Source organism: Panthera uncia, assembly GCF_023721935.1.
Source record: "Panthera uncia isolate 11264 chromosome D3 unlocalized genomic scaffold, Puncia_PCG_1.0 HiC_scaffold_8, whole genome shotgun sequence".
Lineage (NCBI taxonomy): Eukaryota > Metazoa > Chordata > Mammalia > Carnivora > Felidae > Panthera > Panthera uncia.
The window spans coordinates 40,482,281-40,500,719 of record NW_026057586.1 but is presented as its reverse complement, the minus strand read 5'-3'; the positions used below and the strand labels follow the sequence as shown (position 1 = coordinate 40,500,719).

At 37.4% G+C, this 18,439-nt stretch overlaps 1 protein-coding gene across 1 annotated transcript in view; it reads left to right on the top strand.

Moving 5' to 3' along the window:
- DSG2 (desmoglein 2) overlaps positions 1-18,439 on the top strand; it is a 50,535-nt gene that overhangs the window by 16,711 nt on the left and 15,385 nt on the right. Inside the window, 7 exon segments of the mRNA XM_049620240.1 lie at positions 4,496-4,531; positions 6,222-6,356; positions 9,951-10,112; positions 10,256-10,400; positions 11,256-11,422; positions 13,363-13,500; positions 13,618-13,806. Of these exon segments, the coding sequence (XP_049476197.1) occupies positions 4,496-4,531; positions 6,222-6,356; positions 9,951-10,112; positions 10,256-10,400; positions 11,256-11,422; positions 13,363-13,500; positions 13,618-13,806 (972 nt within the window).

The following is an 18,439-nucleotide window of genomic DNA, read 5'->3' as shown; positions in this document are numbered from 1 at the left end:
CCTGGGCAGCGTCTACCTGCTACCTGAACAAAATGGGGTTTTGTAAATGCTAAAATGAGAGGAAATGACAATTAGCTATACAATTGAAAATGTCTGCCACAGACGTATTATTAATTCTTATGTTACACATAAGGAAACAAAGCAACTTATTGAGCAGAATCAGGATTTTAATCTAGGTATGACTGTTTCCTAAGTCATGCACTTTGCACCAGCTGATACTGCTTGTCAAAAATAATTACAACAGAGTCTTTTCTGTAATAACAAAGTTAAGAAAAACTCTGTTTTTATGATTCACCTGAAAAAGTGGCTGAGGAGACTGGGAACAATTTCATAATGGGTGTGCTACATCTCTGTCCAGATCTTGGCTTCTTAATACCATTCCCCCCTATTAGAATTCAGGGCTATTTGGAGAAATGGCTCATTATAAAGCTGAAATAGGAGAAATAGAAGATGGCCCTGGAACATCTTGTGATGCTAGATAGTAAGGGAGAGCTCAAAATACAAAAAGGTGGGAACATGTCAAACATAGGAACAGAATCTAACCTGAAAGATCTTCCAGTGCCCAAAGCTGGAACTATTTGATTTGAACCACAAAATTAATAAAATAGTATTGGTTTATAACCCACAGAATAAAATAAATATGCATGAGTCCATACTGATATAAATGATTAAATGGATAAACAAACGAGGGAAGAGGAAATGAAGCTTTTCTGCCAAAGAATTCCATGTAATATGTATACGTGCCTCTCTCATAGGAAGTGAGGCTTAATCTCTCTCCTCCCCCAGTCCCCACCCTAAAGGAGAGCTAGACTTAGTGACTCACTTGCAAGGAATAGAGTACAGAAAGGGAAAAGTAGAACTTCACAGTGGAGAAACCTGCAAAGGCTACCTTAGCCAACAACGTCATGTGGCTATCCTGTACCCCTGATACAAGGTGATGAAAAGGGCACTTCACCACTCCATGGTGTTCTTTCCAAAAGCACATCACCCTGGTCTGATCGTGAAATAAATCAACAGATAAAACCAAATTGGAGGACATCTTACAGGATATTTGGCCAGTATCAAAACTGTCAGGATCATAAACAGGGAAAGACTGAAAAACAATCACAGACCAGAGGAGATATTCCAGTTGTAGTATGGGATGCTACCTGGATGCTGGAACAGAAAAAGGACATTAAGTCTGGAATTTAGCTAACTCTACATTCTATAAATATACCAATGTCAGCATCTTAATTTTGACAAGTGTACAGTAGCTATTTAAGAAGTCAGTGGGGAAAATGGGTAAGGGAACCCTGCACTATCTTTGCAACATTTATGCAAATCTAAAGTCATTCCTAAATCTCAAAAAAAATCTATTTTTAAATTTTTTTAATGTTTATTTTTGAGAGAGAGAGAGAGACAGCACGAGCAGGGGAGGGGCAGAGAGAGAGAGAGAGACACAGAATCCGAAGCAGGCTCCAGGCTCTGAGCTGTCAGCACAGAACCCGACGCGGGGCTCAAACCCACAAACCCACAAGATCATGACCTGAGCCAAAGTCGGATGCTTAACCCACTAAGCCACCCAGGCACCCCTTAAAAAAATCTATTTTTAAGTGTGTGCTAGCTAATTGAAACTAAGTATTGCTTTGAGTGTTCATTGTACCATTCACTGTACTTTTGCATATATTTTCAATTAAAAACTTAATGTTAAATTCATGAAATAAAAGATTCTCTGCATTCAAGATATCAGCAATCAGGAATGACAAAGTTTCTTGTGTTAACTACTGAGACAGTAGTAAATAAGGCAAACTTCATGTCTTTGATCCTAAATGAACAACTGCTACTCCTATAACATTCTACGCTTCTTGCTACTCAAGAACTGACAATGTCAGAATCACCTAAGAGTTAGTAGAAATGCAGGGTATAAGACTGAACTGCATACCTGCTGAATTGAAATCTTTATTTTTAACAAGACCCCCGGTGAGCAAAATGCATGTTAAAGTTTAAGAAACACTGTTTATAACCATATGATTGTCTACATTTCTTACAAATAACATCTAAAAACATCTAAAAAGTACATTCCAGGAAAAAAAATATATCAATGAAGAAATACTCTCATAAAGAGTTTGCATTTGAATAGAGAACTATTTTTATTTATGTACTAATGATATTTAGGATGATAACATTTAATAAAATAACATGTAACTATTATACCTTTTTTGCTAGACCAAATAAGAGTTTAGGGAAGAATAAAAGTGGTAACTTTTTTATCAATCCCTCAATATGGCCAGTACAAAGTAAAGAAATCAATGGTTAGGCAAGGAATACATTACATTTTAAGAGTGTCTCCTGATGATGTGACACTGAGGAATTTTGGATCTAGTCACTATTCTTCCCTTTCAAAAATTCCCACCAGAGAAACATGCAGAGAAGTATAATCCATTCAGCATTGCTTTTGCTTGTTTTTCATACCGTGCCACCTTTGAAAATACATGAACCTGGGGAGCATAACTTTGAGTAGAGATGTCTGTGGCATTCCTAGCCAATAATAGAGAGGATGAGGTGAGGAAGAAATAATATATCTGGCCATAAAATCGAAAATTAGCCGTGGTTGTTTGTCTGCCCCAGAGAAGCTCAGACTAGAGACTGAGCATCCTGGAATTTCTCTTTGCAGGGGTAGAGATAAGAACATGTCGAAGGTAGAGGAAAGAAAGAAAGATGAAGGATCCACATGTAGAACAGACCCTGCAAGGAGCCTTCAAAGAGATGTGAATAGGTGAAAGAGACCTAGAAATTTTGAAGAAAGCCTTATTTTCCATGATTTATCACCAAGGCCTTTGTGGACCCATGTGACCTGAGATGTAGATGAGAAAAGGCAAACAAGACCAAGAAAATCCAAATTGAAGGCAGATGATAATGAATTAATGCACAAATGGAAGGTGGGGAAGTGAAGGCAATAAATATAGACAATTTCAGCTTGGAGTCATAGTACAAAAAAGAATATGTAGCAGATTAAATGTTAGCAGAGACGGGGACAGGTAGAGAAGATCTTAATATATTTGGCTAGTCAACAGGAAGGAAATAAACATGTTTGATTAGCCAGTGATGAGTGAAGATAAAAAAATTAGTGGAAGGAGTGAGGTTCTTGAGAAGATAAATGTAGGAGAATAAGTAGAAAAGGTGAAGATAAATCACACAGACAATGTTTGACTTTGGAAGGGCATCAGGACACCTCTGTCTTGGAGAAGGCCGGGAAGGAAAGGAGAATTGAAGATACAATATCAAATGAGAAGTGGGGTGATCTAAGAGTGAATGCGTTCAGAGGTGTGGGTCCGTGTGGTTGGGGCAGTCTCCTGAGGTTCAGAATGGTATTATAGGGCCACTATAAGAGAAACAAAGATAAGGCAACTGTAAAATGTATAGTCTAAATGAGCACACCTTTGAGAGTGAATGGGTCATAACAGTCGGGGGGCCAGTACAGCAGGTGTCATTCAGACTCTCCTGGGCAAATGGAAACATATGGTCACCCTAGAAAGGAGCCTCCACCCCTGAGGAGGGAGCAGCTATTAGAGAGTGAATGGATGTGATGGATCCATTCAGCCTCCATGGCCTTGTCTACCAGTTTTGCCAGTACAGGGTCAGAATCAAAGAGAATAATGAGCTTACAGAGTTAGTGAAAAGGTGATGCAGGAATGTTAGAAAGTCAAGAGAATGAGGGGTCGCAGAGTCATTGACAACATCTTTGGAATGGCTGGCAGTAATCTACTAGCATTGCCTAATGTTGGGGACGTTCTCAATCCACTAGCCTCATGTGGATAGTGAGCAAATGAATTATTAATTTCAAATAATTTAAGTGTAAATAGCCACGTGTGGCTATCACGTGAGAAAGAACTGGTCTAGAGTAAGCCAAGGGATAAATGAAACCAAGAGATTAATGGACTATAAAGAAAGGACAGCAAAAGTCAGAAGGATAGGAGTTTATTGGGCAGATTTTAGAGTAACTGCAACTATATTTACTTCTGTGTGATGATGAAGCCCAAAGTGTGACAGTGCTTGATAAGAACCAAAGAAAAGGGTTTGGGGGACCTAGGTGTGAAGTCCAAACATGGGCAGTCGTGTGGGTGACCCTAGGGATGATGGGAGTTAGCTGGGCCACGAGTAGAGGGTGCATCTCATACTAAAGGCCTTGAGGAAAGTTATGTGCGTACCTGAGAACATGAGATGAAGAGTTCCTGTTTTGGTTCTTCAGATATTAGTTGTGTTCTGAGTTTCCTGGAGGAGGCAGTGTGGATCAAAAGAATGTAGATTCCTCTCTCTAGCCCTGGTCGTGGCAGGGAGGCAAAGGGGAAAATTAAAATTTGTTTCCTTTTGACAAAGGAGGATAGTAATGGTGGTGGTTAAACCTGTTTTAAATATCTATAATGTGTTAGGTGGTAAGTTATTAATTAACAAGGGATTTATACTGAATTGAGTGATAAATTATATTAAACAATAAATAAATAATTTTATTTTCCAGATCTGCTTTAACTTTGGAAATGGACTCCATTTAGAGGTAAGGAACCGAGGGGATTATTTCTGTCTTTTGGACTCAGAGGCTTAATTTCATGGAAGACAATTTGGCTATGCCGTACCAGATTAAAAATGCACACTCCCTGTGCTCGCTTCGGCAGCACATATATTAAAAATGCACAGTCCCTTACACCTAACAATTCCCACTCTATCATGTGCACAGGAACGTATATCCAGGGATGTTCAATGTAGCATTTTTGTGACAATCTAATTGTTCGTTAATAGAATGGTAAAACAATTTACGGTACATGAAGAATCTCCATGATGAGGTACTGAATGAAAAATCAAGGGGCAGAGTAAGATGTAGAATATAATTCCATTTTTATAGGATGAAGAGCTTTATAGATGTGCAACTGTATGGTCATAAGAAAAAATCATAAAAGATATTCATTAAGCAATTAACAGTGAATACTCTGAAGTATGAGAAAAAATAGAATAAAGTTTTAATAGTTTTACATTATGAACTTTAATGTTAATTTATTGTTTTATTACATAATTTAATTTTTTAAATTACAGAAAAATTTTTCAACGGCAAAAAAAATCAATGACCTAGTGATAACCAGTGTCTGAAAAAAATACTTGTTATGTAGAGCAACAAAATAAATAAAATGATAAACCTAGTACAATAATCCTATCTGATCTTAATATACTAGCTCAGCTGTGTTGAAATTTTCCTTGGATAAAATATTTGTCTATTAAAGCCCAACTGAAAATATATAGAATAAATCTTTTCTACTTAAGGTTCTGAAAACAAAAGATGGGCAATTTAACTCTTTACTTCATGCTTTAAACAATAAATTCATTAACTGACACTTTCACTCTATTTTAGTTAAATTGATACCACAGGTTAGTTACTAAGATTTAGTTTCAAAACATTTAATAATTCATTTCTAAACTGTAAGCCACCACAGAAAAATTAAACTTCATTTTCAGTAAAAAAAAAAAAAAAAAAAAAAATTTTAACACAGTATATATTATTTTTAATTTGCCAATGTGTATGGTCACTAACTTAGCCTATTAAAAGAAAAATCCAACAATCACAGATCTTGAAAAGATATGGTTGGCTTTATTCAGTAATTCATGAACAGGGAAATATCCAGGCTGGAAAATGGAAAGGATCTTCAAGAATTGTGCAAAATGAAAGGGTTTTATATACCAAAGTGAGCAAGAATAGGAAGTTATACTGGGTATTTGCTGATTGGTTACAGCAGTCAGTTGGGAGCTGGGGCAGATAATGTGCTGATCTGGTAGTTCTTGATTGCTTGGCCTATGCCTTCCTTTTCTGGGAGAGCCTAGCACAGAAATTTGTTAAGTTCCAATTTGTTGATGTGAGGCTTGGCATAGGTGACTCCATCTTGGACCTTAGTCTGGACACTTTAATGAGACTTTGTGACACTTCACTCTGGGAAATCTTTTCTTACTGATAAAAACAAAACCATACTGTTCTACCAGTCTAGAGCCAATTTCCTGAACGCCTATGGAGTTCACTAGAACTCCATAGTGTATATATCATTATTGTGTATATTTCCTCCTTGAAAATCAAACCTGTTAAAAAATACGAAATTTATTCCTTAAGATTTACAGAACTATTTTTAAAGTTTTAATAAATTACAGAATACCTTACCAATGTCTTAGGATACTTAATAATTTTTGACAATATTTTATTGTTGTAGGCCTTAAACACAAGAAATGAAAATAATCTGCTTCCTAAACACACTCACTTAATGCGGCAAAAGCGTGCCTGGATCACTGCCCCTGTAGCTCTTCGAGAGGGAGAGGATCTATCCAAAAGGAATCCAATTGCCAAGGTACCTTCTACAGAGAAATAGGAAATATATGTATAAGATTGAAATACAGTGGGAGAAGACTCTCATTTTAAAATTTAAGGAAAATTATATAATGTATTTACTGAGTCTTAAAGACTCAGAATATGAAAATATTCTGAATGTAGTATGTAATTTAGGGCTCTGATTCAACTAAGAGTTAGGGATCTGACACTAGATGAACCTTTATTTAACAGAGAGGGCTACAATACTCAAAAGAGGATATTCGGTGTAGGGGAGGAAAGATACTTTTTCCTGCTACCCACCCCTCCCAGGTTCTCTGACTGGCACCCTATAAATTGGATGGACAAAATACAGATTAACAGGAAAACAACAAACAAGTTTATTAATGTATGTATTGCTCCTGTAATACATAGAGGTACTCAGAGATGAAGGACTCAAAAGTTTGGTGAGAATTGGGGCTTATAAAGCATCTTAACAAGGCAACGGTAAACTTTTAGAGAAGTGACAAGACAAAAAGAAAAAGTCCTTGAATCTCTAGGGATGATGGCAAATTGTGGGAAGGCAAGTATGTGGGAAAACAGTGGTGGAAAAGACTGGTTAATACAGTTTGTTATGTGGGTGCCTGGTGCCATCTTTAAGCGGATAAGGGTCTAAAGTTATCTCCGATGATTCACTTTTGTCCTTCCTGTTAGAGAAGGAAGGGAACACAGCGTTACAAATTTATGTCGTGCTTTTAGGCACACAGAGGAAAGGCAGAGACCTTTTTCTGAATGTGCTTTTCAGTTGTCATCAGCTCAAGATCATCATCGTACACCAGAATGGAATATTCTGCCACCCTATATATAAAAAGTATATTTTTATATCTATTTTCACAATGAAAAGAACTGGTATCTAATACGGAGGGTGACCGTGCATCCTGCTTGAGACAGTCTTGGTTTATGCCCATTGTCCTGGCCTAATAATTAATAACTCTCCTTTCACTCTCAAGTGTCATGTTTTTTTTAAGTTTATTTATTTATTTTGAGAGAGAGCCCGCAAGCAGGGGAGGAGCAGAGATGGGGAGAGGGAGAAAGAGAGAGAGAGAATCCGTATGCAGGGCTCCAACTCATGAACCATGAGATCATGACATGATCTGAAATCAAGTCAGTGGCTTAACAGACTGAGCTACCCAAACGCCCCTCAAAGTGTCCTATTTTTTGATAAATTAGATGGTAATCCCGATACTTTTAATCTCGGATTTACACGTGCAAACCTGAGCCCTTGATTTTTCCCCTAAAGCTGTTTGTTCTCTATCCGTTCTACCCATCTCGGTCAGTGGCACTATAATTCTATCCAGTTTGCTAAAATGTAGCAGGTACTATCAGTTCTACCCCCAAAATATATTCCAGATCTACTCACTTCTCTGCATTGCCACCCTCATCATCCGAGTCAGGGTCATCTCTGATTTACCAGAAGAGCTCCTGACTTGTCTGCCTACTTCACTCATGCCACCCCCGACCCAGCTACAGTCCATTCTCCAGAAAGCAGCCAGAGTGATCTTTTGAAAAGACAAATCAAGCATGCTCACCCCCTTAGTGAAATCCTTTCAGTGGCTTCCTGCTGTAGTGGAAGGAATATTCTTTACTCTGGTCTACAAGAAGTCTTATACAAGACCTCCTCTCTAACCTCAGCTCCTATCACCCCGCATCTCCCATTCTCCTACATCCCCAAACTGACAAACTCTTTCCGGCCCCTCACTCTTTGCCCTTGTTGCTCCTTCTGCCTGGAATCCCCTCCCCACAGATAATTGCAGTATCTCACAGCATCAAGCCTCTGACCAAGTGTCATCTCCTAAAAGAGTTCCCTTCCCTGCCTCACCCTGTCTCTCTCTATCCCTTTACTCCTATTTCAGCCCGGCTGTGGTGCATTCCACTACATGACACGCCGTACGTTGCTTGCTTGTTGTCTGGCTCCCTTAGCAGAGTGGAAGCTTCCTGAAGGCAAGGGCTTAGTTCTTAGGCTAATAGCTCATGCCCTGTATCCCAACATCCAGTAGGTGCTCAGGAGACATTTGTGTGAATGAATACATGTTCATATCCTGGTGTTGTCTTTATCTTCCCAACATCGTAAACATTGTGCAGGAAGAGCTCCTTCAAAGAAGAGCGGCTCCAGAAGAGAAGACAAAAATTTCCTCTGTCTAGCAGCATGTTTTCACAAAAGCCTTCGAAAATCCAAAATTTTAGTATGTATACAAGCAATTAAGCTTTTTTGTTTGGTTTTCTGAGATGTCTGAGTCATTCACACATTCTTTCAATAGGTTTCCCCAAAATGCATTGATTCTTTGGGATTCAACAGGCATTAGCTGTTCTTACTGTTTTTAATTATGCAAGTTGTTAAGAGTAAAATTTACATAAAAAGCAAAGGGTTTTGTGGAATTTTCCCAACTTTCTACATTCTCTATCTAGAGGTAATAGTGTGAACAGTGTAGCATCTTCCAAATCTTAGGAAATGCATAAATATGTGTATATTTACATACTCTTACGTACACACACATATATAAACAAACCAACAATTATGTTTACACACAGTTTTGTTTTATTTTTAACCTGAGTAGAATGATTAATAATATATCATTAGTACATAAAGATCTAGAATATTCTTTATAAATACTGTATGTGTGTGTATATGCATATAATTGGCAAAAAAAAGAGAGAAGCACAGAGAAAGACAGAAAGACAGAAGCTCAGTGAAAGGTAATCATGGTAGTGCCCCAGGTTATCATTCCACTCCAGGAACAGAGCTGGTAGAACTGGAGGTTGGAGTCCCCACCCCCCACCCCCCATCTGCTATTTCCTTGGTTATTCTCAGCAGCAATTTCCCAGCCCCAGTGCATGTTGGGATATCTATGGCAAAGAAATGTACCTATCCTGAGATTTCAGGACAAAGAAGTGACCAGTGAGGTGAGTGGCAATGGCTTCTATGATGTCTGAAGGAGAAAATTAAGGAACCAATAGGGGCCACAGAGACACATTTACTAGTGAAGAATTATAGACACAGATGAAATTGTTTATAGAAAATGAAGATGACAACCAGGAAAGACATTAGAAATGGGTTAGATGGATGACTTTCCTGAGGCATTCCAAGCAGGGAAGGGACTTGACTTTTTTTTTTTTTTTTAAACCTTGAAAACTTTAATCCTTCTATAAAAGGATACATTTTCAGACTTTCCAGATGATTGAATGGATTTATAAAGGTGATTTTGACTCTGCAATTTTTACCTCATGTGCTAAATTTAAAATCTGTCCTCCCAAGATATACCCCTAATGATATCTTAATTTCATAACAACCCTAAGGGGTAGACAGTAGTATCTCTCCACTTTACAGACAGGAACACTGAGGTGCAGAGAGATTAAGTAACTCTTAGTATCATGTAACTGGTAAGTAGCTGAGACAGGATTTGAACGCAGGTTCTCTTACATAAGCACATCTTCTCTTGAGTGCTTGTGCTCCACCGCCCCCCTCCCGGCCTCCTATCAAGATTGTGAAAACTTCAGAGGGAAATTTTTCATTTAAAATATGTATATGTAAGTTATAGAGAGTTTAACTTGAGGCATTCTTCTGTTATTTTTATGTTAGATACATTCTGATATTGCAGAAGAAAGAGGACTAAAAATCACATACAAATATACCGGAAAAGGGATCACAGAGCCACCTTTTGGTGTGTTTGTCTTTAATAAAGACACTGGAGAATTGAACATTACCAGCATTCTTGATCGAGAAGAAACGCCAAGTTTTCTGGTGAGAAGAACAGCTTTACATTTATTAGTTTGTAGTTTTTCTTTGATAAATAATAGTTATGATTTGTTTTGTTTTTATATTGTGGTAATTTAATTACCTTAGCTTACATTTCATCTCTTCTATTATTTACGTCATGATTTCAGCTCGTTGGTTATGCTTTGGACGAAAAAGGAAACAACCTTGAGAAACCATTAGAACTGCGCATTAAAGTTCTTGATGTCAATGACAACGAACCAGTGTTCACGCAGGACGTCTTTGTTGGGTCTGTTGAAGAGTTGAGTGCAGCAGGTCAGAGTTTGTTATTTTTATGATTGAGTACCCCCAGTCACTTTAACCCCACTGTGTAACTGAACACTAAATCCTGTATCTTAATGGAGGCTAAGTACTACCCACAGGACAGATAGTAATAAACCTGCCGCTCTAGGTTTGGAACTGCTTTTTCTGAGATGAGTTCAAAAGGCTTTACATGATGTCTTTTTTTACCGTCAGAACAGATACGGCAGATCGATGTGACAGGTTAGGTCTCTGTAGCAACTGTTCGGCCTTGTAGCTAGAAAGCGGCCATAAACAACATGTAAACAGGTGGGTGTGGCTGTGTTCCCATAAAGTTGTATTTACAGAAACAGGTGGCTGGCAGCTCTGGCCCACCGGCAGTTGTTCACTGACTTTTGACTTATATTATTTCTCAGGTTTATTGACAGCATTGTCCAATGCAGCGGTCTCTGGGAAAACTTGCGGGAGACATTTCTCTTTGATCATAATATAAAGAATAGCTACGTTTCTCCTGAATTGTTTGTATTTTAGTAAGCATGTATTTGTATCTGTTCATTCTTCTTTCTTTGTATTGATTATTAGAGCGATTATAAGCAAATCCGCAGCCTTCCTGTAGCAAGTGTTCAGGACTTCACCCTAAGAATTCTCTGTACTGATGCCAACCTCGCCCTCCTCTTACCTTTCCTAATTCTGTGCCCCATCCACACTTATTTTCTCATCCAATTAAATTTTTTGATTTTGGTAAACTGTGATTTTGATAAGCACTTGAAATCCTTTTGGGAACAGGCTGAAGGTATGAAGAAAATAACAACGTACATATGCATGCTTACAGTTTAGTTTCATCTTAGACACTTTTTTTTCTAATGCCAGATACACTTGTGATGAAAATCAGCGCAACAGATGCAGATGAGCCCAATACCCTGAATTCTAAAATTTCCTATAGAATTGTATCTCAAGAGCCTGCTTATCCTCCGGTGTTCTACCTAAATAAAGATACAGGCGAGATTTTTACGACCAGTTTTACCTTGGACAGAGAGGTAAATTAGTATTTTATGTTGCTCATCTTTTAAATTCTTCTTTATCTTTTCAGGTTTTCCTTTCTCTTTATTTCTCTCCTCTTGTAATTTTCATACTTTCTTGTATTCCCTCATTTATAGAACAACTCCTATAAATACCCTCTTCTAGGAATGTGCAATCCAGTATGGTCGTCATTAGCCATATGTGGCCATTGAGCACTTGAAATGTGATCCATCCAAATTGAGATATGCTATAAATGTAAAAAAGTCACCAGATTGGGAAGACTTAGCATGGAAAAAAATGTAACATATCATCTTGGTAATATTCTGTTGATTGCATGCTGACATGATATTTTAGATACCATGGGTTAAATAAAATTTATTTAAAATTGGTAGTATCACCTTTTTTTTTTTTTAACTTTTTAAAACCTGGCTGTTAGAAAATGTAAAACTACATAAGGACAGCATGTTCTAGGGCCTCTCCAGTCAGGATTCTGTTTGCTAGAGCGTCCTAAAGCCATGTTCTGTAATTTGTGGTTCTGTAATGAAATTAGCCCTCTGTGCTAATACGGATAGAGAAGGAGGAACAAAGACTGACATTGGAGTCCTACTTAGGATAATGGAAATACTTGTAAATAAATGAATTGTTGTAATTCCCAAATTGGAGGGAAACTTCAGTGGGATTCCTGGACAGGCTGTTCACTTTTTTCTTTCTAACCCAAAGGGAAAATTTTAGATGAAAACAGGAAATAGAAGACTTTTTAAATGTTGTATACATGAAGGTTTTAACAGTGTGCATGAGTAAAATGATGATCCTAAGAACACTGTACTGTCATTAAACATAAATCATTGTCCAAGTGCAGTCATTATGTTTTATATGACTTGGGAAAATGATTCCATTCTGTCCAGAGAGGGAGAAGTTGTGTCCAACATTGCTAACAGGATCTCTGTAAAATTAAATTAAATAATATTATTACTCCTACAATTCTACTCTGTACTTTTTCACATAAAATTAGAATGGAAAAGTATTATTTTTAATTATTCTGATTTTTTAATAAGCTGCTATCTGTGAAGTATGTCGAGTTTAACCAATGGTAATGGCTGTCACTTATTGGGCATTTACCATGTGCCAGGTGCTATCCTAAGCCTTTTACATAGATTAATCCATTTAATCCAACTAAAAACCCTGTGAGGCAGATCCAGCTATTATCCCCATTTTACACAAAAGGAAACCAAGGGTCAAAAGGATTGTGTATGTCCAACACAACCAGAAAATGACAAAGTCAGAACTGGAATCCAAGCAACTGGCCCTAGAGCCTCAGTCACATAGAACAGTTCTGTCCTGCATAGAACCCCCATGCATTGGCACTGGTTGCCTCCTGCTTTTTCTTAAACTCTAGCTACACCGAATGGAGCCATCATAAGGGGACCGTGTGGCAGATAAGGGCTCACTTCGGAGTAGCATCCGAGACGTCGTTCTCTAGGACAGGTTCTCGTAACAATCGTACCTCTCAGAATGTCTGGACAAAGTCAACCACATTTTGTCCTCCCTGGCCAAGTTTTTTGAGGACTAGGTTTTCCTTGCTTAATTTTTAGCTAAAACAAAGAAGGAACCAATTCCTATAGTCCCACCATTACTTCCACGTAGAGCAAACTACATTTTGAATGGCACTGTTTTGTGCACAGACTATTTGAAGGAGAAACTCATTTCCTGATAATGTCACCAATGACATATTTAAGAATTTGACTACCAACAACTTCTCTAGGCTTTTCCGGCCTTCTAGAAATGCTCTGACAGCAAATACACAGCATCTTCACATGAATACTAGATCATAAAACTTATTTATGAATAAAATATACTGTGGTTCCTCCTCTTGATGATGAAATGAACTAAGACCAGAAAGACAGATTTGGGAGTGATTCATTTTCATCCCAGACGGGTATTTTTCATTGCCTTGCAGGAACACAGCAGCTATACTTTGACAGTAGAAGCAAGAGACAGCAATGGACAAATAACAGATAAACCAGTAAAACAAGCTCAAGTTCAGATTCGTATTTTGGATGTCAATGACAATATACCTGTAGTCAAAAATACAATGGTAACTATTTTTTTTATAGCAAATGTATCTACATACTGATATTTCAGTCCTAACTAAAAATATATCACTTACATTTGTGCTACATTAAAATAAAATCCCTGTGTTCGCGTTTTGCAGAATGAAGGGGTGGAAGTTAAAGAAAATGAAGCCAATGTAGAAGTTACACGCATAAAAGTGTCTGATGCCGATGAAATAGGCTCTGATAATTGGTTAGCAAATTTTACATTCATATCAGGAAATGAAATGGGTTATTTCCACATAGAAACCGATACTCAAACTAATGAAGGAATCGTGACCCTTATTAAGGTAAGTACTTAGTGTTCAAAATTGGAACGGGAAAAGTTGATGCAGAGGAAGAAACGATTGTATTTTGAGCCCCGAACATTTAAAAGCGCTTTATGTACTCACCTAACACCACAGTTGTTTGAGATTGGAGACCTCCCTATTTTTCCAAGGTCTGTAATTAGTAATTGGTCACACTGTAGTCCAAATTCAAATAAGGGGACTCGAATCCTAATCTGACAACATGATGCCAGCATCATTATTGCTCAGCACACTTCCCGTCCTGCTTGCAGCCCATGCCTGACTGTAGCATCTTTACATCATGACCTCTTGCCTCTCCTAAGTGTCCCCAGTTTACTATGTGTATTTGATCAACTTAACATAAAACCAGACTTCACTAATAATATCTAAAAACAAAAGCTGTAATAACTTCACAAAGCTCTAATTCAGTCGCCCTCATACTTAAATATGCCTAAGAGTTACCTTATAAAGCTACGTGCCCAAAATGCAGATTCATGGGCCCCATGATCAAGTCTGATGATGGCAGAGCTCAGGAACTTGCCTTTTATAACAGAAATCCACTTGTGATTCTAATGTAAGTAGTATGCAGGTCACATTTTGAAACACAGTGATTTAACTTCTTACTGAATTGAATCAATGAAGGAAAAATCGTCTTATTAAGCATGTGGATATACATTTGAAATTTATTACCCCCACATAATTTTTTAAAGAAAAATTGTAAGATGGATTTTTATCTAATAGAATAAGTAAGGAAGAATATCAATGTATTTTTAAATGGCTTATGATAGAATTGCCTAACCAGATTTTGAAATAAAATACGAAGCTACAGCTTTCAAAATACTATTCCATTAAGTCGCACACAGACAAAAATTGATTCTGGAAGTTTCTAAACTTTTACAAAAAATACATGGAATAATGATAAAATAAATATATAACAGAATAGAGAAAATTAACTTGAATTTTCATGGTAATAATTATGTGCACTATTTATTATATGCACTGAGACTACTGCTTTGTAAAGCAGAGGAAACCAGAATAAAATTACCTCACACTTAATATAATTTTTTAAGAGAGAGTGAGCAAAGGAAGGGCCAAGGGAAAGAGAGAGAAAATCTTAAGCAGGCTCTGTGCACTGGTGCAGAGCCCAATGCAGAGCTCGATCTCACGACCATGGGATCACAGCCTGAGCTGAAATCAAGTCAGACACTTAACCGATTCTGCCACCCAAGCACCCCAAGATTACCTCATGTTTAAAGGGAAGACATGTCTTATGATTATGGAAGAAGTGGATAATGGCATCAGAGACAAAAATAGATTGGCCTGCTTATATAGAAGTAAGCATACTTCTTAGTCATAGAATAGTCATAGAATGGTCATGAATGATAGAAGTACTAGAAGTATTCTCACCATACCATGGTAGCACTAAAAGAGATACAGTTATTTCTACCAAAGGAGGCATGGCAAAAAATAGTAAAATTAGTATTTTCTTTGGTTCTCGAATATGTATTTTTCACTGAAAAAATCATTCATAAATTAGCATAGAAAAATGTACAAACACATGAGTAAATAATGTAATGACAAAGGACTATTTTTGTGAAAAGTGTTTCTAAAACATCTTTAGATTTCAGCACAAAAGTGTACCCCTGGCACCTCTTAAAACATAAGAGGAAGCTCAAAAAAAAATGTAGTGACAGAAGGATGCTAGCTAGCTACGTTCAGTCCATTGTCAATGGCGAGTGGACATAATCAGTACATGTTAGTAAAATTAGTATCAATGTGACAACAGCAGATTGAGAAAATTATAAATTACTGTCTCAATTGTAGAAGAATTGCTTCCAAATTTTGAGAGCAATAATCAGATTCCATCAAAGGAAGTTAGACAAAGAAGATATACAAACAGCAAACATTCACAGAAAGGATTACTCAACATCATTAGTCATTAGGGAAGATGCAAATTAAAACTACCAGAGATGCCACCATGCACCTCCTAGAATCAAAAAGACTGACAACACCAACCATCAGCAATAATATACAGAATCCGGACTGGTGGAAAACGAAGTGCTACAGCTAGTTTGGCCGTTAAAGGTTAAACACAGAGTAGTTACTCAGTGACGCAAAAATTAAGTCCAAGGCATCCACCCAGGAAAAACAAAAGCATATATTGTAATACCTTGTATGATGTTAGGTGGTAACTACATTTATCATGGGGAACATTGCATAATGCATAGAATCGTCCATGCTGCACACTTGAGACTAATAAAACATTTGTATGTCCAGAAAGAAAGAAATCTATCCATACCAAAACTTCTATGCAAATCTTACAAGCAGCTTTTATTCATAATAAAAGCTGGTAACAATAAAAATTCCCATCAGCTGGCGAGCAGATAAAATGTAGTATATCCATATAATGGAATACCATTGGTTAAGAAAAAGGAATGGAGTACTCACACATGCTACAACATGGATGAATCTCAAAATCGTTATACTTTGTGTATGAAGCCAGACACAAGGGTGCCTGGGTGGCTCACTCGGTTGAGCCTCGACTCTTGATTTCAGCTCAGGTCATGATCCCAAGGTCGTGGAGTTGGGTCCCTGCATTGAGCTCCATGCTGAGTGTGGAGCCTGCTTAAGATTCTCTCTCCCTAGGGGCACTGGGGTGGCTCAGTCAGTTGAGCGTCCAACTTCAGCTCAGGTCATGATCTCATAGTTCGTCAGTTCGAGTCCCACATCAGGTGAGCTTGAGCCCCACTTCTCAATCTCTCTCTCTGTCTCTCTCTTTGCCCCTCGTGGGATTCTCTGTCTCTCTGCCCCTCGCTCACTTGTGCCCTCTCTCTCTCAAAACAAAACAAAAGATTCTCTGCCCCTCTCCCCAGCTCATGCTATCTCTCTTGAAAAAAAAAAATTTAATTTTTAAAAATTAAAAAAAAAAGAAACCAGACACAAAATACTACATATTGTATGATTTTATCTACGTGAAATTTCTAGAAAAGCAAAACAATGGATATAGAAAGATCAGTGGTTGCTCAGGGCTAGAGATACAAGTGATGATTGACTACAAACAGGCAAAAAGGAACTTTTTGGGGTGATGGAAGTGTTCTAACACTGGATGGTAGTGACATTTGGAAAACTATACAGGTTTGCTAAAAATCATGTTGTACACTTCCAATGGGTGAATTTTATTCTTTGTAAATTATACCTCAGTAAAGCTGTCAAAAGGACAACAGGTACTTTAAACTGTGGAAATATAGATCATATATCATCACATGAGAAAAAGCCACAGCTCTTTTAGCAAATTAACAAATATATTTAAAATCTTTAATGCTATTAAAAATAGCAAAAGTAGAAATAGTAAAATATGTTGACAGTTTTAAAAACAGAGGTATTTGCCCTCATTCATTGTTCACAATGCTGAAATTGTTTTTCATTCTCTGTGGAGTATTATGGCTATTTATAACAACCACCATGAAACAGTTTTTATGGCCCTAGTACCTACCTCATTTTTTTTTTAACATTGCTGTGGCCTTCCATGGCTTTTGAATACTAATGACATCTGGCTGGAATATTTTTATTTTATTTTATTTTATTTTATTTTATTTTATCTTATTTTTAGAGAGACAGAGAGAGAGAGAGAGCGCGCATGCGAGCAAGGGAGAGAGGCAGAGGGAGAGAGATAGAATCTTTTTTTTAATGTTTACTTATTTGAGAGAGAGAGACAGGCAGAGAGAGAATCCCAAGCAGGCTCCACACTGTCAACACAGAGCCTGATTTGGGGGTCAATCCCATGAACTGCGAGATCATGACCTGAGCTGAAATCAAGAGTCTGACACTCAGTGATCTGAACCACCAGGCACCCCGAGAGAGATCATTTTAAGAAGCCTCCATGTTCAGCAGGAAGCCCGACTCAGGGCTCCATCCCACAACTTTGAGATCACTACCTGAGCAGAAATTAAGAGTTGGCCACTCAACCAACTGAGTCACCCAGGGGGCCCTGGCTGGAATATTTTATTTATCATCCAGCATACATCAGGCCATCAAAACAAGCCTGTCAAGTCCAAGAACAACTTAAAAAGAAAATAATTTTCACAAGGATTCTACAATCACAAAGAGTATATTTTTTCTACTCATTTTTGTTGAGTCCTTGTCTCAACACCACAGTGGCCCATTTTAAAAAGAGGCCAAAAGTTGTTATCCATCCAGAATCCTACCGAAAGGAAAACAGATTTCTTAATAAATCATTGAAAAATAAAGGGAGCAGTTTTGCAGAACTTGCTATAACCACAGGTAACACATTTAATGTTACATTGAAGAAATAAGCAAAAATGGCCCATGCATCTGAATGGTCAGGATCACTAGAAATAAAAGTCAACAGGACCTATATAAACTATGACTAGGCATTTCTTTTAGTAATGGGATGTAACTCAACAGAGGAAAAATAATTTGTGTAAAAATGTTCAGAGCAGTATTAATTATATTAAAAATTATATATAGTCCAAATGCCTAGTAATCAAATGGCTACATAAATTAGGTATATCTAAATAGCAGAATACTATACAAATGTTTATAAAAAGAAAATGGGCAAATTGGAACATAAATATATGTATTCAGTGAAAAACTGACTTTATCAAATGTGCTTTAT